The following is a 24,108-nucleotide window of genomic DNA, read 5'->3' as shown; positions in this document are numbered from 1 at the left end:
TGTCCCAGCTGGATAAATGGGTCCCTACCACGAGTGTCCATTTGCTGGGGTTTTAGTAATCTAAAAAATACCTTTATCTTATGCCTTAAGACAGTGGTATAGGTAAAGGTAAAGGGACCCCTGACCATTAGGTCCAGTCGTGACTGACTCTGGGGTTGCGGCGCTCATCTCGCTTTATTGGCTGAAGGAGCCGGCATACAGCTTCCGGGTCATGTGGCCAGCATGACTAAGCCGCTTCTGGCGAACCAGAGCAGCGCACGGAAACGCCGTTTACTTTCCTACCAGAGCAGTACCTATTTATCTACTTGCACTTTGACGGGCTTTCGAACTGCTAGGTTGGCAGGAGCAGGGACCGAGCAATGGGAGCTCACCCCATTGCGGGGATTCGAACCACCAACCTTCTGATCAGCAAGTCCTAGGCTCTGTGGTTTAACCCACAGCGCCACCTGGGTCCCTTAAGACGGTGGTATAGAAGGTGATTAATAAACCAATGGCAGTGATGATACTAATAATAATATTCGATTGATAAAATCACATAGCAGATGCTTCCAAATGAGGGTTAGGGTGCAATTCAGAAGTCACAATGGGAGAGGCTTCAGAATTCCACCTCTCTGTGAACTTCCTCCTCCATTGATTTCAGCTTTGGCAGATCAATGTTTGCTTCAGAAGCTGAATGTGGAAGAGAGCCTTCGATTTAGGAATAAAAGAAAATGTTGAAAATAAAGGGGAAAGGGTGTGTTAGGAGAAGGAAGACAGGAGGATGTGTTGCGCCTGATGCTCCTTTTGTCTTGGCGGGACTCCCCTGAAAATGTGTGTTCAGTTTGCCTAGTTAATTACCCCAAAAAAAAAACCCCAACACAATACGAGGACCACCTGACTGTGATGGATAGTTTGATGCACCAGATAGGTGCGTGCGACAAAAGAGTGTAATTACACAAGTGCTTCCACACTGGCCATCCAGCCAATTGTTTGGCAAAGGAAAAGACTGTTCATCCTTGCCTTCCCCTAGCAGATAAGAACAGAATGCCCCATAGTCATGGGTAAACAAGAGAGCTCTTCCCTGGACATCACGAAGCAGCCAGCAGCCGTCGGCCTGACCCATCACCGAAGATTCCTCTGCAGAGAGAAAACACAATGGGCTGGATGCAATGTACGCTCAGCCAACGGTCACCTTTTCTGAAGGGGCTGAATAGCCAAAGACGAGATAAAGATCGCTCCGGCAAGGGCTACAGCAGGCCAGGTGGACAATGGCTAGGCTGAGCCCTCATCCCCATCTGTCATACGGAAACAAAGCAGTTGTCAGCCTGGACGGCTGCATCCTCCAGGCATGTTAGACGCCGGCCACGTTGCGTGAGACAAGTCGGTCACGGCCTGAGCAGACCTCAAGGAAGGTATACTTTCAGCAGGGGGAAGAACAGAACTTCCGGACCGAATGGAGAGCTGCACATAGAGGTATTGTTTGTTTGTTTGTTTCCGGTACTTCACCTTTCCACTTAAACCTCCCAGGTTGGCTTACAGTTACAATAAAGCAACCTGCCTAATAGCAACCTTTTAACATCTGGGGGGGAAACATGGGCCTAGGCCACCAATACGCTGTACCATTGAAGCACTATGATGCCACTTTGAACAGTCATGGCTTCCCCGAGAGCATCCTGGGAAGTGTAGTTTGTTAAAGGTGCTGAAGAGACCTTAAGAGACCCTTATTCCCCTCACGGAGCTACAGTCCCAGAGTTCTCTGTGAAGAGGGATTGCTGGTTAGACCACTCTGGGAATTGTAGATTTAGGGTGGGGGCCATAAAGGTATCCTAACAATTATCAGCACCCTTCAGAAACTACACCTCCCAGGCCGTTGGGGAAGCCAGGACTCTTTACAGTGGTATCATAGTGCTTTTAATGTATGGTGTGAATGTGGCTCTAGTTCAGACAGGAAGGACTCTTGCACGGTTTGGACATACCCTTCAACATTTCTCCAATGAAAATAGGGACATCCCGTTCCGTAATGATAATTTTACTATTTATACCCCACACATCTTACTGGGTTGCCCCGGGCACTCTGGAATAAACATTTTTATATTAAAAAAAAAAAAACATTCCCTATACAGAATTGCCTTCAGGCGGCTCAGGGGTTGGATAACTCCATACCCTCCAACATTTATCCAATGAAAATTGGGACATCCTAAGAAAAAGTGGCACATTCTAGGATTAAATCAGAAACTGGGGTGGCTTCTGTAAATCTGGGACAGTCCCTGGAAATTAGGGACACTTGGAGAGTCTGGTAAGAACAAGGTGGGAGCTTGTCTGACTTCAACTGGAAGTGAGTTTGATACATTGGGCCCACAATATTGAACACACAACTCCTGATGGATACAGGCAATGTATCCAAGTCACAGGGGACCACTAAGATCTCAGTGACTGGGCAGGGATATAAGGAATAGTTCAGCTGGTAGACCCTTAATCTCAGGGTCATGGGACCAAGCAGTTCTTGAGGTATCATAGATTTATGTTGTTAAGGGTCTTGCAAATTAATGCAAGGACATCTGTCAAACCACCTGTGTCTAATATGGCTGCCTCATTCACTCTGCAATATGTCCAGCAGTTCCTTAAAGGCTGCCAAGATGGGGTGCAAATGCCCCCTGCATTGGCCTGGTCCCATAATTCCCAGCTCCATTTGACATCACGGGGGACCACTAAGATCTCAGTGACTGGGCAGGATTATAAGGAATAGCTCAGTTGGGATGGTTTCTCTAAATCAGGGACATCCCTGGAAAATAGGGACACTTGGAGGGTCTGTAAGGACAGTACATTCCTTGCATGGGGGGGGGGGATGCATGTTCAATCCCCAGCATCTTCAGATTAGGCTGGTAAAAACTCCTGCCTAAAACTCTGAAGAGCAGCTGCCAGGCAGAGTGTACAGTCCTGACCTATGTGGACCAACAGTCTGATCTCTATAAAGCAACTTCCTCTGTTCCATCCTAACCATAGTTTCCCGGACATTTTTTCCCTGATTTTCACCTGGACACTGCTTCCGAGTGCAGTGTTCTGGGTATGACCGGGAAATTCTAGATGTATAGCAACCCTATTCCCAATGCACAGGACTTGAGTCCGAGTCACCACCCCTCCTCAGATCAACATGCACAAGGGGAAGAGATTTGGGGGAGGACCTTAGCCAAGTAGTAGACCACCAACCTTGCATGCAGAAGGTCCCTGGCATCTCTAGTTAGGGGAAGGAGAGGCCTCCTGGAGAACTACTTCCAGTCAATGTAGGCAATACTGAGCTTGATGGGCCAATGATCTCATTCTATATCATGGGTAGGCAAATTAAGGCCCAGGGGCCAGATCCAGCCCAATCACCTTCTAAATCTGGCCCACAGATGGTCCGGGAATCAGCGTGTTTTTACATGAGTAGAATGTATGCTTTTATTTTAAATCCATCTCTGGGTTTTTTTGTGGGGCATAGGAATTCATTCATTTCGCCCCCAAAAAATATAGTCCGGCCCCCCATAAGGTCTGAGGGACAGTGACCGGCCCCCCTGCTGAAAAAGTTTGCTGACCCCTGTTCTATATCATGCGGAATCCTCTGTTCCTAGAGTTTCCACTCTTGGTCAGGAAGAAACAGGGGCTTTATTGTTGCAGGCAAACTTAGCAAACTAGTAGTCAAGCTATCAAGCTAGGGCTATAGCGAAGAACTGCTGTGCTGCAGCAGCCTAGGAGGGTGAACTGCAAATCAAGAAGCCCTCTGTTGTTCGAATCTTACCTTGATCGTAAACTCACCAGGTACACTGAAGCAGGTACGCTCTCTAACCCTCAGCTCCACCCCCGTCTGAAACATGGGAGATACTTAATACTTTGCATGTGGGGTTGTTAGGAACAAAGGAAACTGCTTTATTGGTCCACCCAGTTCAGAAGAAGAAGAAGAAGAAGAAGAAGAAGAAGAAGAAGAAGAAGAAGAAGAAGAAGAAGAAGGGAAGAGTTTGGATTTGATATCCCGCCTTTCACTCCCTTTAAGGAGTCTCAAAGCGGCTAACATTCTCCTTTCCCTTCCTCCCCCACAACAAACACTCTGTGAGGTGAGTGGGGCTGAGAGACTTCAGAGAAGTGTGACTGGCCCAAGGTCACCCAGCAGCTGCATGTGGAGGAGCGGGGAAGCAAACCCGGTTCACCAGATTACGAGACTACCGCTCTTAACCACTACACCACACTGGCTCTCGTCTATGTTAACTAGAAGTGGCTCTGCAGGGTTTCAGATACAGTGGTACCTCAGGTTACATACGCTTCAGGTTACAGTCTCCACTAACCCAGAAATAGTGCTTCAGGTTAAGAACTTTGCTTCAGGGTGAGAACAGAAATCGTGCTCTGGCAGCACAGCAGCAGCAGGAGGCCCCATTAGCTAAAGTGGTGCTTCAGGTTAAGAACAGTTTCAGGTTTAGAACAGACCTCTGGAACGAATTAAGTAATCAACCCGAGGTACCACGAGCCTGGGACTTGCCGATCAGAAGGTCGGCGGTTTGAATCCCTGTGACGGGGTGAGCTCCTGTTGCTTGGTAGCTGCTTCTGCCAACCTAGCAGTTCGAAAGCACGTCAAAGTGCAAGTAGATAAATGTAGATAAATAGGTACCGCTCCGGCGGGAAGGTAAACGGTGTTTCAGTGCGCTGCTCTGGTTTGCCAGAAGCGGCTTAGTCATGCTGGCCACATGACCCGGAAACTGTACGCCGGCTCCCTCGGCCAATAAAGCGAGATGAGCGCCGCAACCCCAGAGTCGGTCACAACTGGACCTAATGGTCAGGGGTCCCTTTACCTTTACCCTTACCTTACCACTGTACTAATCTTTCCCTGTCCTGCCTGGAGTTGCCAAGGAGTGAAACTGGGATGTTCTGCATGCAAAACATATGCATACCCTCCGACATTTCTCTGATGAAAATAGGGACATCCAAAGGTGCTCAGGCACTGAGCTAAATCTCTACAGTTAGGAGGATTACAACCAGATAATGCACAGGGAGCACTTTGAAGCGCATGAAAGCACTGTACAAATGTTAAATATCCCTTAATTTTGATCAATAAGTTTTTCAGCAGCATAATCACTTCACTGTCGGTTTGAGGCCTACTCCAGCCAGGGTTGACCAAGCCCCTCTTTAAATGGGCTGGGCCTCCATTTTGAACCCCAAATGGGGGTAGACGTCTTTGATCTAGGGCCCCTCTCACCATAACATGGGATTAGAACTGAATTGGGGACCTGTTTGGGAGCGTTTGCCCACCGATGCAAATTCCCCTCCACATCTGTGCCTCAGAGGGTTGCATCCAATGCTAGTCATGGTCAATCCGTTGAAATTAATGGACGCAACTTGCTTAGGCTCATTAATTTCTGGGGATCTATTCTGAATAGAACTTGGCTAAACGCAACCCAGAATTAATTTTTTGGACCCCGTACTATGTAAACAGGATTTTCTCCCTCCCCATCTTCTCTCGGCTCGCTCTCTAGACGATGTTTTCTTTTCTGTGTCACGTTTGGTGACTTTTTGCTTATTTTTCTCCAGTCGGGAAAGATGCCATGAAGCAGGAGCTGGGCCCGTCCACCCATTAATCAAACGCAGCAAGTACTCTACAGGGAGGCACAAAACCTCTGTGTGTTTTCTCCCATATTTCTGAAGCAAGGTCAGCAGGAGGCCGGGGCGGGGGGCACAGGCCTGGCCCAGAGAACCCCCAGTTAGATTAACATTTTATTCAGAAGCCTATTCATCAAAGTCAGGGGTGGCGTGAAGTGGCACCAGCAGAGAAAAATGGCTGGGTGACCAAGAGAGAGAGAGAGAGAGAGAGAGAGAGAGAGAGAGATTATTTCCCTTCTTCTTCTTCTTCTTCTTCTTCTTCTTCTTCTTCTTCTTCTTCTTCTTCTTCTTCTTCTTCTTCTTCTTCTTGTTTAGATACAAACACACACAGAGAGATTATTTCTCTTCTTTCTCTTCTTTCTCTTTCTTTCTTTCTTTCTTTCTTTCTTTCTTTCTTTCTTTCTCATCCTTCTCCTTCTCCTTCTCCTTCTCCTTCTCCTTCTCCTTCTCCTTCTCCTTCTCCTTCTCCTTCCTCCTCCTCCTCCTCCTCCTCCTCCTCCTCCTCCTTCTCCTTCTCCTTCTCCTTCTCCTTCTTCTCCTCCTCCTCCTCCTCCTCCTCCATCTCCTTCTCCTTCTCCTTCTCCTCCTCCTCCATCTCCTTCTCCTTCTCCTTCTCTTTTCTCTTTCTCTTCCTCCTCCTCCTCCTCCTCCTCCTCCATCTCCTTCTCCTTCTCCTTCTCCTTCTCCTCCTCCTCCTCCTCCTCCTCCTCCTCCTCCTCCTTCTCCATCTCCATCTCCATCTCCTCCCTCCTCCTCCTCCTCCTCCATCTTCATCTCCATCTCCTCCTCCTCCATCTTCATCTCCATCTCCTCCTCCTCCTCCTCCATCTCCTTCTCTTTCTCCTTCTCCTTCTCCTTCTCCATCTCCATCTCCACCTCCTCCTCCTCCTCCATCTCCATCTCCTTCTCCTCCTCCTCCTCCTCCTCCTCCTCCTCCTCCATCTCCATCTCCATCTCCATCTCCATCTCCTTCTCCTCCTCCTCCTCCTCCTCCATCTCCATCTCCTCCTCCTCCTCCTCCTCCTCCTCCTTCTCCTTCTCCTTCTCCTTCTCCTTCTCCTTCTCCTCCTCCTTCTCCTTTTCCTCCTCCTGTTTTGAGTTGAAAATTGTCCCAATTTGTTAACGTTCCAGCACATCACTGCCCAAGCCATTCCTTTTCCATGCCTTTGTCTGTTCACTGGGTAGATGAAAGAAAGGGGGACTCCTTCACACCACTCATAGCTCAACTATGGAATTTGCTCACCACAAGAAGTAGTGGTGGCCCCGATGTGGATGGCTATAAAGGAGGCTTGGACAAATTCCTGGCCAAGTAGGTCTGCTTCAACTGTTCGAGGCCCAATGTCCCTGAATGTCCGTTGCCACTTTAGGAGGGAAGAGTTGTTATTGCAGTTGGGTCCTTGCTTGTGTGCTTCCTGCAAGGACAACTGGTTGGCCACTGGGAGAACGGGATGCTGGACTAGAAAGGCCTTTGGCCTGATCCATCAGCCTCTTCATATCTTCCAGTGTTGAACACCTCCAAAGCAGACCTGGCGGAGGAGCAATGGCAAGGGCAAAGAACAATGTGGTTCCTCCTATCAATGTACTGTCAAGACCAACATTTATAGTGGTATATTTTCCTAAGAAAATTCCTGAGAATTCTGGATTCCAGTTGCCAGGACTGGTGGGCAGGAGAGTGCTATTACGCTCACGTTCTGCTTGTGATCTTCCCATAGGCTTCTGGTTGGCTGTCGTGTGACCAGGGACTCGGCTATAAAGCTGCAAATAAAACGTTTTAAGTGCAATATACAACGGGACACTAGATGCTGATGGCGAGCCTTATGGAAAAGTCAATGTGTTTTTAAAAAGCGCTTTTAGAAAAAGCATTTTCAATGTGGTTTTTATATGTGTCTAGATTCCACCAAGGGTTCAAATCTCACTTTCAGCTGTTCACTAACTCTTGCCCATATCTACTTCACCGGGTTGTTGTGAGCAGTGCTATTTTTCTAGAAAAAGAGGAGCCAGAACACACCATGAACCCTTTTTCTCTTAGAATGGCAATGGTCCCATGCTAATCTTCTCTGTATCTTTCCAATTTTAGCATATGTGCTGCCGAAGCGAGATAAGTATTGGAAAGGGAATCATTTACCCACTAGGGGAGAGTGGTTATGTAAGCTTTCAGAATATTTAGAATTAGCCAAATTGACAGATATAATAAGACAAAAACCAAAAAGTGAAGTGAAAAAGGAATGGGAGTGTCTCAATGAATACCTTAAAAGCCAAGGTTCGAGGACAGAAATCTGGCTGAGTCTGGAATAACCTTGCGAAGTGAAAGGAAAAGAAGGAGGGATTTATATCTGGATGCTAGGATAGAGATGATAAGGAAAACAGGAAGACACAAGGAGAGGTAAAGGAGGTGCTGTGGGCTTGGTGGAAGTCAATGTTTTTCTTTTTAGTGTTTATATTATTAACTTGTAAGATATGGATTTTTTTGGTTTTTTGAATGTTGTGTTTTGTGTTTTGTTATTTTTCGATATTTTTCGTGTTGTTGTTGTTGTGGGGAAAATACTAATAAAATTTATAATAATAATTTTAAAAAAGAATGGCAACAGTGCCCACTTGAGAGGTGCCACAGGTGAGCTCCTGTCAGCTCCAGCTGGGGTGGGGAGCCCTGGTTTTGAGGATAATATGGAATATGGGAGAGAGGATCGCCACTCTGAGCTACTTGGAGGAATAGTGGGACATAAATGGAACAATACATCAAGAAAGAAAATTTTCTTAGCTTATTTTTTGCAGTCTGGGCATGCCCTTAAAATGGAAAGGAAAGGTTTTATGCAAGGAGGAGCTGTATTCAGTGAGGTTTGCAATGCCAGAGGCAGAGCCCCACAGCGCTGTTATCAAATGATGTTACCAGTCACAGACAGGTAGCACTGAGACAGAAAAGGTAGTTCACTCTGCCAGAGTGTAGTAATTACCCCTGCTATTGAAATATTGAGGATTTTTCTAAAAGCCTATTATAAAATAATAGCAGCGCCCAGTTACTGTGGGTTTATCTCATCCATCAATGGAATGCAGAGGTTTTGCAATTCGTCTCCTCTGTTTGTAGGGGAGGAGGAAGGTGGAATTTTAGACAGCTGATAATAAAATATATAAAATTGCCGTGAGAAAAATACAAAATAAGCCTGGGTAAAACCCCTTCATTTCACTGACCAAGGTTTTTGGTTTTTTTGTGTGTGTCTTTTTGTACAAAGAGGATTGTGGCATTTCATATAAGGGGGCCATTGTCCTGGAAATAAAATCTCCATTTCACCTTTCTTCTCTGGCCACGATCAATAGGAGGAAATTAAAGTCCTGTCCTGGGAAGAAGCAGAAAGCTAGCTTACTACCGCAGCGATGAAAGATCAGGTAATCATAATACAGGAAAGGGAAGCACAGGTGAGGTTTGGGCGCCATCTCTTGGATGCTGAGTGGCAGTGCTGCTAAGAAGGCCCACACGAAAGCTTTTCAGAAGGCAGCGTGCAGAACAACGAATGGAAGTAAAACATCAGATAAACTGAACAGAGGAAGTTAGCCCATGGGAGTTTAGCTTAGTTTTACTCCATAAATTCTTCTGTGAGAATCTATCATGGCCATAGGTGGTGGGAGAAGCATGCAATCAGCTTTATAGCAAGGTTACGGTTAGGGCAACCTGTGGCCCTCCAGAAACATTGTAAAATCATAGCGTTGGAAGGGATCCCGAGGGTAATCTAATCCAACGCAGGAATATGCAGTTATCCTATATGGGGATTGAACCTGCAACTGTGGCATTATCTTCTTTCCCCCCCCCCAAAAAAAAAAATATTGGTTTTCACACATATCACATAAAAAAAGAAAAACAAGAAAAAAGAAAAACATTACAATACACACAAAAAAAGACAAACACATAAAAATGAATTTTAACTTCCAAATCCTAATTTCATTACATTGATAACTGACTTCCTCAAATCCCCTCTGAATTTCATTATACAGTATCACCTATTTAGCAGTTCTCCAAATTCATATTTCTAATAATATTAGCTTCTTTCATTTACTAACTTCTTCTCCTTTATTAATATTCTAATCTTTAATATTTATTAATAACATATTCATATTCTACCCCTAAGCCTAATGATTACTTCCAAGAAATTTCTCTTTATCTTATATTACAATATTTAGCCAAATATTCTTTAAAATTCTTCCAATCCTCTGTGTCTCCTCTTCTTTCTGGTCGTGGCATTATCAGCACCACGCTCTGTTGTTGTTGTTTAGTTGTTCAGTCGTGTCCAACTCTTTGTGACCCCATGGACCAGAGCACGCCAGGCACTCCTGTCTTCCACGGCCTCCCGCAGTTTGGTCAAACTCATGCTGGTAGCTTCGAGAACACCATCCAACCATCTCATCCTCTGTCGTCCCCTTCTCCTTGTGCCCTCCATCTTTCCCCACATCAGGGTCTTTTCCAGGGACTCTTCTCTTCTCATGAGGTGGCCAAAGTATTGGAGCCTCAGCTTCATGATCTGTCCTTCCAGTGAGCACTCAGGGCTGATTTCCTTCAGAATGGAGAGGTTTGATCTTCTTGCAGTCCATGGGACTCTCAAGAGTCTCCTCCAGCACCATAATTCAAAAGCATCAATTCAATTCCCATTATAGTGTTGGCTGGGGATAATGGCAGCTGGGGTCCAATATTTTGAAGGCCGTAGGTTTCTCACTGATACTTCAGGAGAAGGGCCATAGCTCGGTGGTTGCTTGGAGAAGACCCCTTTTGGCCGATTAACATCCTATACCCTTTTAATGTGTTTGTGAGGGGGGGCTATTTCTTTTGTTTGTAGAGGCGGAGAAAGGGGGGTGCAGTGGGTGCGGCCCACTCTGGGTGCCATACCTGAGGGGGGAGTGACATTGCCACACTTGTGGTGGCCGGGACCCTCGCCCCACCCCCTGGGACATTCACCCTGCCCCCCTGGGATGCTAGGTGTTATGTACTGAAGTTCTCACCCTGGGCCAGCAGGGAGATACTGTAGATAGTTTTCACTCAGGTCCACATATGCAAATAAGGGGTCGAAAGTGACGTTCAGTGATTGGATAGTTACAGAAAATGGTTATTGTTGCGTTGTAGTGGAGCTCTATATAAGCAGGCTGGCTGAACCCTTCAGTTCAGTTCTGTTCTGGCCTGTGAATAAACAAGAGCTGTTTGAAGAATCGCTGTGTCGTCTGATATGTTCACCCACAACTTAACACTAGCCCTGCCCCCCAGGTGCACGCCACTCCATTTGCCAGAGCAGCCAGCTCCGCCTCTGCTTGTTTTTGTTGTTTTTGTTATTTGAAATCATTTTGCATGTTTCCCTTCCATTGAGAAAACCTTCCTCCTTCCTAGCTTGGCACATTCAAGATTCCTAGGCATCCTCTGGACCCTTACCAACCCTCAGTGCCATGCTAATGAACTGCACCATGACCCTAGAGCGGTCAGTAAGTCCTGGCAGGGCAGGCAGAGCCATAAATCTATGGCAACACACTTCTCCACTCATCTCTGGGCCTCCATGTGCCATTCAGCTTCTTCGTCTGTCATGCTCACTCGACTGCATCTGGGTGGGCAGGAAGGACTGCTGATTTGAAAAGTGCTAATTCAGTCACTCTGGTAGCTGTGATTTATTCTTTTATTTTGTAATGGGCATAGGATGAGGGATTGACAACAGATGGATTCAGTGATTTTTAAAAAACGAAAACGAAACCTTAGTATTTTGTTATTATCTCTAACTTTTCTCCTAAACTGCAACATTTCACAGCACAAAACAGAGTGTCATTTGTGATGCCCCCCTCCCAGACCCCATCCTCATTTCAAGAATTACTAACAGAGCTTGTCCCCCAGCCCACCCCAACCCCACATCACTGGAGGCTCCACAAAGTCTGCTATATTTGTTTTAAAACTATGGACTTACCAGCTTGTTATCCATAGCTGGGAAACTTTATGCAGGTTTCTTAGGCCTTAAACAAAAAGCTTGGATTAGTGATTTTTTTTTTTTAAGGCCATTGTTTGTTAGTGGTCCACTTGCTCCAAAAGGGGGCAAACCCTTTTATTGATTGAAAATCTGCCTTTGGTTCCATATTGCAGGTTTGTCTTTGGAGCAAATTTGAACAGCACTCCATCGACAGAGGCTTATACAGTGGTACCTCGGGTTAAGAACTTAGTTTGTTCTGGAGGTCCGTTCTTAACCTGAAACTGTTCTTAACCTGAAGCACCACTTTAGCTAATAGGGCCTCCCACCACTGCCGCACGATTTCTGTTCTCATCCTGAAGCAAAGTTCTTAACCCGAGGTATTATTTCTGGGCTAGTGGAGTCTGTAACCTGACACATCTGTAACCAGAGGTACCACTGTACTTTTGATCCAATCACGGTACCATAACACATTAGTAAAGGTCCACTGATTTAACCAGGGACATCTCACTGACAGAAGGATGTGTTCTTTCTCCCATCTTATTTAATCTATATTTGACGGACCTTCCCCATACCATCTCATCCACCTAAGACTGGGCTAACTAAAGTCTTTTTTTTTTTTTAATGATATTTATTAAAATTTCAAAGAATACAAGAATTACACAAAAACAAAAAGTAAAAATACAAGAAAATATAACAAAGAAATGAAAAATAAAAAGAAACATACAAAATAAGAACAGTTAAAAACACATTAATTTTCCATAGCCTATCTTCCTTACACTTATTTCCCCGGACCTCCTCGTACCTCCCTTTTTTGTATTCCAGTTCAGTTTATTAGTTCAGCAAATCCTTACCATTAAGCTTTTACCCATTTATGAACCTTTTTTCGTATCTCTTAAAGCATTACAGCTGGAAACCACTTAGTTTCTATCCAACATCCTTCTAAGATTCATTAATTTTACAATATTTCTGTAAATAGTCTTTAAATTTCTTCCAGTCTTCTTTCACCGACTCTTCTCCCTGGTCTCGGATTCTGCCAGTCATTTCTGCCAATTCCATGTAGTCGATCACCTTCATCTGCCATTCTTCCAGAGTGGGTAGATCTTGTGTCTTCCAATACTTTGCAATGAGTATTCTTGCTGCTGTTGTAGCATACATTAAAAAAGTTCTGTCCTTCTTTGGCACCAATTGGCCGACAATGCCCAGAAGAAAGGCCTCTGGTTTCTTCAGGAAGGTATATTTAAATACCTTTTTCAATTCATTATAAATCATTTCCCAGAAAGCCTTAATCTTTGGGCACGTCCACCAAAGGTGAAAGAATGTACCTTCAGTTTCTTTACATTTCCAACATTTATTATCGGGCAAATGATAGATTTTTGCAAGCTTGACTGGGGTCATGTACCACCTGTATATCATTTTCATAATATTCTCTCTTAAGGCATTACATGCCGTAAACTTCATACCTGTGGTCCATAACTGTTCCCAGTCAGCAAACATAATATTATGTCCAACATCTTGTGCCCATTTAATCATAGCAGATTTCACCGTTTCATCCTGAGTATTCCATTTCAACAGCAAGTTATACATTCTTGACAAATTCTTAGTTTTGGGTTCTAGCAGTTCTGTTTCTAATTTTGACTTTTCCACCTGGAAGCCAATTTTCTTATCCAAATTATATGCCTCCGTTATCTGATAGTAATGAAGCCAATCTCTCACTTTGTTTTTTAGTTTTTTGAAACTCTGCAATCTCAATTTATCTCCTTCTTGTTCCAAAATTTCCCAATATGTCGGCCATTTGGCCTCCATATTGAGCCTTTTCAGAGCTTTTGCTTCCATTGGTGACAGCCACCTTGGGGTTTTATTTTCCAATAAATCTTTATATCTTATCCAGACATTAAACAATGCTTTCCTGACAATATGATTTTTGAATGCTTTGTGTGCTTTGACCTTATCATACCATAAATATGCATGCCATCCAAATACATTGTTAAAACCTTCTAAATCCAAAATGTCTGTGTTTTCAAGAAGTAGCCATTCTTTCAACCAGCAAAAAGCTGCTGATTCATAGTAAAGTTTAAGGTCTGGCAGGGCAAATCCACCCCTTTCCTTTGCATCTGTTAGTATCTTAATTTTTATTCTGGGCTTTTTGCCCTGCCAGACAAATCTAGAAATATCTCTCTGCCACTTCTTAAAACAGTCCATCTTGTCCACAATTTGCAATGTCTGAAATAAAAACAGCATTCTCGGCAATACATTCATTTTTATCACAGCAATGCGGCCCAACAATGAAAGTTTCAAATTTGACCAAATTTCTTAGTCTTTTTTCACTTCCGTCCAACAGTTTTCATAATTATCTTTAAATAAGTTCCCATTTTTGGCTGTCATATTAATCCCCAAAAGTCTTTATTCTCCTTTGTGTTGATGACACTGTTATCTCATACAAAGCTGGGCCAATTTATGAGCAGGGGAAAGAGACGGCGGAAGAAGAGTGGAAGAAATTTAAAATTTACCTTAAGAACTATTATAAAATTGAGGAATGTTAAAATGTCGAGGTTTGGAGAAAGAAAAGGAGATTACAGTGACATAAGATTAAGTTGAAGAAAAGAATAAGAAAAAATATATTTGATAAAATTAATTAGAATTTGCTGAAATAAATTTTGGAAATTGGGATGTAGGAAGGGGGAGGTTTGGGGGAGTCCGAGAAGAGAGGGACATGAAAAAAAGGTTATGAAATTTTACATGTTTGTATGTCTTTTTTTATTTGTTTGTATTGTTTAAAATTATTCTGTAAAACCAATAAAAATTCTTACAAAGCTGGGCCAATTTAAAAAAAAAAAACAACCACCTGAATATTGCGTATTTTTGTTTTCAATACTACTGAAACAAAGCCATCTCATCCACAAGTGGAATTCTGCTGAACTCCCCTCTTCTCCCACACATCCAACCCGTTGATCAGTCTGCACCCTTTCGAGAATGAGTCGACCACGTATCTCCCCGTTCGTCGAATTCGGTGACCGTTCGCCTGGCTTCCTTGGCTATCCTTCGAATTCTACGCAGGTAGACGATGACCAGGAGAAGCAGGACTGCTTGCATGAGGAGGAAGATGAAAAGGCACATCTGAGAGATGAGCGCCACACCACAATACCAGTACTGACAGGTGGAAATGATCTCATCCTCCGACAAATAGCTGATGATCCTGCCTTGAAGATGGGAGGGGGATAAGCATATGACGTTCCTGTAAAAGCTCCGGTTCTGCTGCCACTGGAGCCAGGAGCGCAGGTAGATGATGTGACAGTCACATTCCCAGGGGTTTGCCCACAGGTGAACCACCTGGAGGTCTTTCAGGTTGTCAAAGAGCCCATTGGGGATGGAGGTGAGATTATTGTGGTTGAGGTAGAGCTTGGTGGTCGAGGGAGGGAAGGAGGTGGGGAGGTTGTTGTGCATAAGATCTTTTGCCGTGCAGTCAATGAGAGTGGAGGCGCACAGGCAGGGCTCAGGGCAGGTTGGAGTGACGAGAGGGAGAAAGACGAGGAGGAGGATGAGCTGGAGGAAAATCATCTTCCACCCTGAAAGACGCAAGAGTCGCCAGTTAGACCAACAAACAATACAAGCAACACGAAGACCAGTATACTAGATAGCACTGCAATTCTTATTGCATAATATACACGATTTACTACAACAAAAACAAAATGTGTACACTTGTAAATTCTCTAATATATTTGAAATCAAATCAATCTTTGAAAGTCTGTAGAAGTATATTAAGTCTATGGTTGAAACAAAGTAATAGATGCTATCCTGTTGGCTAAGTGGTAAAACTTTCTTAGGCATTCATGGTGCCGAAGTAGTAAATGAATAACAACATAGGACAGTGATTCCGGATAATCTGACTGTTTCGCTGGAATCTTCTTCAGCACAACTACAAAAGAATTCAAATATGAAACAATGACCTGTGTACATGAAAACTATATAAACTTCACACATTACAACCCATATGCTACAACTACAATAAGAAGAACAAAGGTACATACCCCATAGATTAGAAGAATGCACAAGGAGCAGTGGTCATGAGAATATGTAACCACTGCTACCAGTTGCATGAAACCATTCCCAGATGGCGCTCATTACAGGGACACTGAATTGCAGTTATGAATTGGCCAGTTAGACCAAAGCACTACCATCACACATACCAGGTCAATCACTCAAGGGAATGGAAGGACAGGGTCAACATTGCAGGTCGTCTAAATCAGGGAAATGGTGGAGCTCAAGATGTTGCTGGACTCTAACCCTGATCACCTCTGACTCTTGGCCATACTGGCTGAGGCTGATGGGAGTTGGAGTCGCAACAGTATGGGGTGGGCGACACTGTTCCCTCCATCTCTGGTATGAACTTAAGAGTAGAAAAATGGGAAACTGAGAGAAATAAGAATTGACAGGTTTTCTCATCCTGGCGCAAAATCAGTGTGACCCCGGCTGCTTGTCATCTTAATTTGACCAAAGGTGCTTCCTTTACTTTTCATAGTACACAAGCAGCCATTTGTGATAACAGGGTGTAGGGATTCGGCTATACAGCTGCAAATCTAATGTTTTGAGTGAGTTTTAAGTGCATTGTACAAAAGTGGCACTAGATGGCGATGGTGAGCTAATGGCAAATTCAATATATATATTTTTTAAAAAATTAAAGCATTTTCGCAGAATGTGTGTGTGTGCGTCTAGATTCAGCCTAGGTGGGGGAAATGGCCTGACCCACCCAAAAGTACAGAGCCCAGAAAATTCTGCAAATGCCCCATAGCTCAGAGCGAAAGCCTGTTTTCCTCCCTCTGAAAAGCATCCTAAATTTGCACCTTTAAAAGTAAATCAGCAAGTGCAAAACGCATGCACATCATATGCAAACTTGTGCCCCAAGTCTTTAAACTCTCTATTGATGCCCCTGTACATTGGTCATTTTACTATTTTATAAAATTCAGTTGCCCAGTACCCTTTTTCCTTTCTTGCTAGTTTTTGGTGCTGCCAACCAAACTCCCTTATACCGAGTCAGACCATTGGTCTATCTAGCTCAGCACTGCCTGATCTGACTGGCAGTAGCTATCCTGGATTCGAGGCACGTATCACTCCCAGATCCACCTGCCGGGGAATGAACCTGAGACCTTCTGCATGCAAAGCAGGTGCTCTACCACTGAGCTATGCCCCTTCCTCTAAAAAACCCAGTCCTAAATTAAGATAAAGGTAAAGGTAAAGGGACCCCTGACCATTAGGTCCAGTCATGGCCAACTCTGGGGTTGCGGCACTCATCTCCCTTTATGGGCCGAGGGAGCCAGTGTACAGCTTCCGGGTCATGTGGCCAGCATGACTAAGCCGCTTCTGGCGAACCAGAGCAGCGCACGGAAACGCCGTTTACCTTCCCGCTGGAGCGGTACCTATTTATCTACTTGCACTTTGACGTGCTTTTGAACTGCTAGGTTGGCAGGAGCTGGGACCGAGCAACGAGAGCTCACCCCGTTGCGGGGATTCGAACCGCCGACCATCTGATCAGCAAGTCCTAGGCTCTGTGGTTTAACCCACAGCGCATCCCGCATCCCAAAATAGAATAGAAGGCTACCATATACCAATCACAACATTGGTCCAGCTAGCTCAATATTGTCTACACGGACTGGCAGTGTCTCTCCAGGATTTCCCTAGTGCTACCTGGAGGCACCAAGAATTGAACCTAGGACCTTCTGCATCCAAAGCAGGTGTTCTGCCACTGAGCTAAAGTCCTTCCCTGAAGGAAGACTCCTTCAGGTGGTTCCCAGGTTGCTTCTCTGTTAATGGAATGGGAGGAGCACTGTGTCCATTTCCTCCCTCCATTTACACTCGCTGCCCCATTCCCAAAGCTTGCCCAAGGCCGAGGAGCACATTTTCAGCAGAGAGCTGCCAAAGGAAAGGAGCAGGGAAGGCTCATCCAATGAGCAGAACTTCCCCTCCACAGGAAAGGAATGAGGATGAACCAGAGGTCACATATTTTGGGAGGAATACTTTTAAATCTACCAACACAAGAGATTTGGAGGGTGGGGGGAGAATGAGAAGCAGGAGGTTAGTGTAAGAAGAGCTGTTCAAAAAGCCCATACAAAGGGATCACAGCCCGTTTAAAGAGTTTTCCGTAACTCAAAACCTTGTGTATTCTTTCATCAGCTGACACACCGGTCAGGAGAGAGACAGAAAGTATCCCCTTGCTTATTCTTTCATCTGTTGCTTCTATGGGACCAGAATAGTTGGCTCCATATCAGACAAAGCGCTGGCAACAGGCAGATCTCTTAGAAACTCTTTGATACCCAGCGCTGGGTGAGTTTTAAAGACATCGCTTTGAGACAGGAGTGCTAGCTCAGTGGCAGAGCATCACAGGTCCAATCCCCTGCATCTTCCAAGTCAGGTTAGAAAAGATCTGTGCCTGAAGTCCTGCAGAACTGGGGCCAAACAATGGAGAGACAGATGAACCAATGGCCTGACTTGAAAGAAGGCAGCGCCCATATCTCTAGAGCAGTGGTTCTCAGAGGGTGAGATGCGCCACATCGGTGTGGCAGGAAAGGATGGCAAATGTGGTGGTGCAGTTCAGTTTTTTGTGTTTTAGGGTAGCATTGTGGTCTAAACCACTGAGCCTCTTGGGCTTGCCGATCGTAAGGTCAGTGGTTCAAATCCCCATGACGGGGTGAGCTCCTGTTGCTCTGTTCCAGCTCCTGCCAACCTAGCAGTTCGAGAGCATACAAGTGCAAGTAGATAAACAGGTACCATAGCGGCGGGAAGGGAAACAACGTTTCTGTGCGCTCTACTTTCCGTCACAGTGTTCCGCTGCACCAGAAGCAGTTTAGTCCTGCTGGCCACATGACCCGGAAAGCTGTCTGTGGACAAACGGCGGCTCCCTCAGCCTGAAAACGAGATGAGCGCTGCAACCCCATAGTCGCCTTTGACTGGACTTAACCATCCAGGGGCCCTTTACCTTACCTTGGGGGAAAAGGTAAAGGACCCCTAACAGTTAAGTCCAGTTGTGGACGACTCTGGGGTTGCGGCACTCATCTCACTTTACAGGCCGAGGAAGCCAGCGTTTGTCCAGAGACAGTTTTTCCGGATCATGTGGCCAGCATGACTAAGCCGCTTCTGGTGAAACAAGAGCAGCACACGGAAATACCGTTTACCTGCCCACCGGAGTGGTACCTATTTATCTACTTGCACTTTGACGTGCTTTCGAACTGCTAGGTTGGCAGGGGCTGGGACAGAGCAACGGGAGCTCACCCCGTCGCAGGATATTCGAACCGCCAACCTTCTGATCATCAAGCCCAAGAGGTTCAGGCTTTAGACACAGCGCCACCCACGTCCTGCGTTACCTTACCGTTTACCTATTGTGTTTTAATAAACAGCCATTACACGAATAAAAATAACAAGAATACTGCTGCTAATAGTGGTTTACATTTCTACTCCCGACCTTTAGAGGATAAATCATTTCCCATACCCCCTTTAAATTTTGTTACATGAATGTGTAGAGCCTTAGTAAGAAATTTGGATGTTCTAAAGGATATATAACTTCTCTACATCAGACAACAGAAAACAGGTCTTTGCAAGAGATGGCCTCCCCTTCTACGATCTTAGCAATGGGTGGATGTAGTTGTTTCTAATATTATTACAAAAAGGGCATTCAAGGAGTATATGAGTTGTGTCTTCTGTTAACACAGAGTTGCAGCCACAAACTCTGTCCTCCTTCGGACAGCCCGTCCAATCTAATGGAAGGACGTTTAGTCTTGCCTGTGTAAAGGCTACCCTCATTTCAACATTTGGTAAATCTACCACGTACCTTGGCAGGGATAAATACAATGGAATAAAGGAAGCATACAATTTATTAGATTGACAAATCACAATCTCAGCAGTTTGTGATTGCATCTTGGTGCGGTGGAAAGATTCAAGGACAATCAAAGATATTTAAACATTTCAGTGTAGTATTGACTTTTTAAAATTTGCAGAATATGGATAGATATCTTTTCCAGATCAAGCGCTGCTAGGAGCTGTTTCTTTTTGTTTTCCAGTGCATTTCTTATCGATAAAAGCATTGGGTGTGGCACAAGCAAATTTTTAATCGGAAAGTGTGGCCCAGAGGAAAAAGTTTGAGAACCACTGCTCTATATTTATACCCCGCCCTTCCTCCCAAAAGAGCCCAAGGTGGAAAATAACTCTTGAGACTGCGATATCCTTAGGGGAATTGCAAAGATGCACCAAACGACCCAAGAGACTTCCTTGAGAATTCCTTGCAGAGTCACGGAAGATGTTGGAGCACAGCTCAGTCCTGGCTCATGCAAAAACAGGTGAAGACTCAAGTTTGGGAAACGCTGCTCTAGATGGACAAACAACCTGTCCTGACACAGGACAGTTTCCTATGTACCTGTGGGGGAAATGGTTTTAGACTTACCACTCTCTGCTCGCTCCTCTGCAGAATGAGAACCCAAGCTGAATGCTGGCCAGCTGTGTGAGAAGTAGTAAGTGCGCAGCTGAGCAATCCTGATAAATCCACTGCCTGCACCAGAAAGATAAGGGGAAGCCTGTTCCTAACCCGTCATTCTGCGGAGATCCCACAAGCTAGTCCTTGCAAGCTGATGCTTCTTCCCTGCTGACTGAAAGACCTGTTTTTTGCATCACGCTCAGAAATGGAATTGCACTCAGGAGCAGGCCCGGTTGTGGCAGAATGGTAAATAAGAAAACAATTCTGCAATAAAATAAAAAAATTCCTTCCAGTAGCACCTTAGAGACCAACTATGTTTGTTATTGGTATGAGCTTTCGTGTGCATGCACACTTCTTCAGATTCTGCAATAGTTCACTAAGCAGGGATTCAGAAATACGTTCTCATGTGCCTGTAAGGAAGGGAGGTGGCAGAGGTCCTGGGGAATGTATTTTTAATGTATTTTTAATATTTTGTTGGAAGCCGCCCAGAGTGGCTGGGGAAATGGACGAGGTATAAATAAATTATGATGATGATGATGATGATGATGATGATGATGATGATGAAGAAGAAGGTTCAAACCCCAGTAACTTCAGGTAGGGTTGGGAAGAACTCCAGTCTGAAACCCTGGAGAATCCTGGGAAGCTTAGCTTTTTCAGGATGCTAAGAATTGTTATGAGACCCCTATTCCCCTCACAGTTACAATTCCCAGAGTTCCCTGGAAAGAGGAATTGGTTATTATAGAACTCTGGGAATTGTAGCTCAGTAAGGGGAATAGGTAAAGGGACCCCTGACCATTAGGTCCATTTGTGGCCGACTCTGGGGTTGCGGCGCTCATCTCGCTTTACTGGCCGAGGGAGCCAGCGTACAGCTCCCGGGTCACGTGGCCAGCATGACTAAGCCGCTTCTGGCGAACCAGAGCAGCGCACGGAAACACCGTTCACCTTCCCGCCGGAGCGGTACCTATTTATCTACTTGCACTTGACGTGCTTTTGAACTGCTAGGTTGGCAGGAGCAGGGACCGAGCAATGGGAGCTCACCCCGTCATGGGGATTTGAACCGCCGACCTTCCAATCAGCAAGCCCTAGGCTTTCTGGTTTAGACCACAGCACCACCCACGTCCCCCTGTGGGAAAAAGTGGTCTCCTAATAACTCGTGAGTGCGTGTCTTTGTGATTGAATGATTTTACATGTTTGAGTTTACAATCATACCACAACACATTCTAAGTTACAAGATTCCTACAAACCTCTGGACTTCCCACCTTCCCCTCCATGGGTTCTGTTGTTAAATCTTTTCTGCTGCATCTTTATTTTAATAATCCAATTTTTTTATAATTCCATTGTGTCCATAGTTCTCATTACATTACAAGCATTATTGAAATCCTGCTAACGTTTTCAACTGCTTACAGCGGCCTTCGAGGTAAATTATAATTTCCCCCCATTCTTTATTAAAGTTTTGGTCTTCCTGATCGCCGAGTCTTCCGGTCAGTTTTGCCATTTTGGCATAGTCCATCAACTCGATTTGCCATTCTTCTCCGGTAGGGACTTTATCTTCTTTCCATCTCTGGGCTCCTAATAGCTCTTAGCACCCTTAACAAATTATATTTTCCAGGATTCTTTGGGGGGAGCCATGATAGTTAAAAGTGGTGCAGACCAGGGCCTACCTCTCTGCCATAAATGTGGAAGGGGAGGAAGAGGAGGTCCATGCAGTTGTGCAACAGATCTGCAGGTGCTTTTTGCACACGATTCCTCTCAAACATTCACTCAGGATGGGCAAATTTGTGCATTCATCGAGTCAAGGGTAGGACTGACCACAAGGACTGATAGCCTCTGATGACTCGGCACCCAAAAGCATATGTCACCCTTAGTTAAGGATGGAGTTCCACCACATCCTGTCAACCGGAACCCAGTCATGCTTCGAAATGTGCACCTCTCTAAATTTTGCAGTGCTGTTCTCCATCCAAGTCATACATGCACAAAAACACAGGGTAAAGTGTATTGGTGAAAGTAGGAGACAAAAATGCACTGCGTAAGGGGAAATTGCCTTACATAAAATGTGTACATTGGGCAAAATTGTGTATATATGGGTCCACTGGAGGGATTCATGCAAAAATATTGTTGAATTTTCATGAAAACTTTTTTTAAAAAAATCACATACTGGTGTGGAAATCTGGAGAACTGGATTTTTATGAGTGGAAAAATTGAGAAACTCAAACTGGCAGATTCACCCATCCCTAGTAGAATCTAGCCTTCTGTACAAAGGTGGATATCCTGTATGTTGCTCTGCCGACTTAAGCCTGACAACCAAGGAAGGTTGTCCAGAAGGGAATGTGAACCCTGACTGAAAACATTTCCCCAACCCTGATATAATTTACTGATTTTATTGTCTGCATTTGCAGGGCACCCAATAAAACAAGACCATCTCTAAGTGGCTTCCCATAGAAGAATCTAGATATAGCTATACAGATATTTCAATCCAGATCATGAAGCTTCTTGCTCACTTACCATGACTGATGGCGATAGTCCTCTCACTGCAAGAGCCGGCCAACGCTTTGGATCTGAACAAGACTGAAGTCATTGCGTTCAAGGGTCAGGAAGGGAGGGAAGGAAGGAATTCTCCTTGCTCAACTTTGCAGGCTTAGGTTGTTTCAGGATCCAGACTGCTATGGCCAGAAAATGCCTGTCCAAAGATTCCACCACTCATTCAAATGGAAGCTAGTCTGCGATGGTGTGCAATCTGCAGGGCAGTGCCCTTAACAGTTGGGGGATTGGGCTGGTGCCTAGTATAAAGTCTAGCCTTCCTGAATGGCACCCACGCTTCTGTATGTGGACTCCCTCGCTGTTGTCATCCTGATGCAGCCTTGGAGATTGCTGCTCTTCAGCTCTCAAATGGACTGAGCCCAACATTCGCCAGAGAGTCTAAACCTTCAAGCTTTGTGTGATGAAGGGAAGAAGGGTTGGCCCTGCCTACTCCATCGTGTGTCCCTGTCACAACTTCAACACTTTACACATGCTAGGAAGGTAAATTTCTGCAATGGGGATCTGAGGCGACACCAGGAATGGGTAAACTGTGGCTGTCCACAGTTGATTATACTACATCTCCCATCATCCTGGACAATTGGCCGTGCTGTCATGGGCTGATGGAAGTTGTTGTACTTATTTGGAAGCAGAAAGGGCACGCTAGTGGAAACAGAAATGGGAAGGAGGGGCCCCCATGTTGGGATGGGGGACCACTGCTGGTCACTTAAAGGTGAAGGGACCCCTGATCATTAGGTCCAGTCGTGGCCGACTCTGGGGTTGCGGTGCTCATCTCGCTTTATTGGCCGAGGGAGCCGGCGTACAGCTTCCGAGTCATGTGGCCAGCATGACTAAGCCGCTTCTGGCGAACCAGAGCAGCGCACGGAAACGCCGTTTACCTTCCTGCCGGAGTGGTACCTATTTATCTACTTGCCCTTTGACGTGCTTTTGAACTGCTAGGTTGGCAGGAGGAGGGAACAAGCAATGGGAGCTCACCCCGTCGCGGGGATTCAAACCGCCGACCTTCTGATCGGCAAGTCCTAGGCTCTGTGATTTAACCCACTTACCCAAGGGCTATTCAAGTTCTGGAGCCAGCATTGAGTTCAGGTGATTTTTTAAAAATAAGAATTCACCAAGATCAAACTCCTTAAGCATCCCTGTTCTGCTATGGGAGGACTCGCTGATGCAATACCTGTGGTTACTAGTGTGCCCGCCAGTATCTCCTATGGCACCAACCAAAGGTCTTAGTAAATATCCCCTCAAAAATCCACAAGGCCCAAGAGACTGTTGGCTCAGTTCCTCTTTGCACTGGCTCGTCCTCCGTTACATTGGACACACCGCTTTAAAGAAGCCCACCTTTCAGCGGATACCGGGATCAGACACCCATCCTCCCTTCCATTCTGAACAAATGAGAGAATCAAAGAGCTTCCCACTGTGAGGGAGCCTAGCTGATGTAAGTGCCCACACCATTTTATGTTCCTGACTCTCCTCCTGCTCTTTTAAATGTGGCAGCCATTTTGTCTTTTGCCATGCCCTCAAGACAGCCATGTAATGTTATTACACCCCCCTACGGCAGCCATTTTGTGTTTTGCTATGACAAGACAGCCATTTTGT

At 45.2% G+C, this 24,108-nt stretch overlaps 1 protein-coding gene across 4 annotated transcripts; it reads right to left on the bottom strand.

Annotated features, from left to right (window-relative positions):
* Positions 1 to 14,355: 14,355 nt before the first annotated feature.
* GP1BB (glycoprotein Ib platelet subunit beta) lies at positions 14,356 to 23,351 on the bottom strand. Of its 4 annotated transcripts, none has more exons than XM_080985362.1 (2): positions 22,483 to 23,351; positions 14,356 to 15,088 (listed from the first exon to the last, which is right to left on the bottom strand). In XM_080985362.1, the coding sequence occupies exons 1-2, from the start codon at positions 22,553 to 22,555 to the stop codon at positions 14,475 to 14,477; spliced, it is 687 nt and encodes a 228-aa protein (XP_080841488.1). In that variant the 5' UTR covers positions 22,556 to 23,351; the 3' UTR covers positions 14,356 to 14,474. The 4 variants fall into 4 exon arrangements, with proteins under 4 accessions (XP_080841488.1, XP_080841489.1, XP_080841491.1 ...); XM_080985363.1 differs by lacking the exon at positions 22,483 to 23,351 and adding an exon at positions 19,951 to 20,279; XM_080985365.1 differs by lacking the exon at positions 22,483 to 23,351 and adding an exon at positions 15,710 to 15,924.
* Positions 23,352 to 24,108: the final 757 nt, after the last annotated feature.

This window comes from Podarcis pityusensis (genome assembly GCF_964106645.2).
Source record: "Podarcis pityusensis genome assembly, chromosome: 16".
Classification (NCBI taxonomy): domain Eukaryota; kingdom Metazoa; phylum Chordata; class Lepidosauria; order Squamata; family Lacertidae; genus Podarcis; species Podarcis pityusensis.
Note: the sequence above shows the minus strand (reverse complement) of the source record. Positions and strands in the feature narration are given on the sequence as shown.

What these genes read in the sequence shown, in the direction of transcription:
- GP1BB (XM_080985362.1), bottom strand. Translation starts at nt 22,555, where the DNA reads ATGACTTCAGTCTTGTTCAGATCCAAAGCGTTGGCCGGCTCTTGCAGT. An exon ending in GACTATCGCCATCAGTCATG is followed by an intron (nt 15,089 to 22,482) that starts GTAAGTGAGCAA and finishes TGCGTCTTTCAG; the next exon opens with GGTGGAAGATGATTTTCCTC.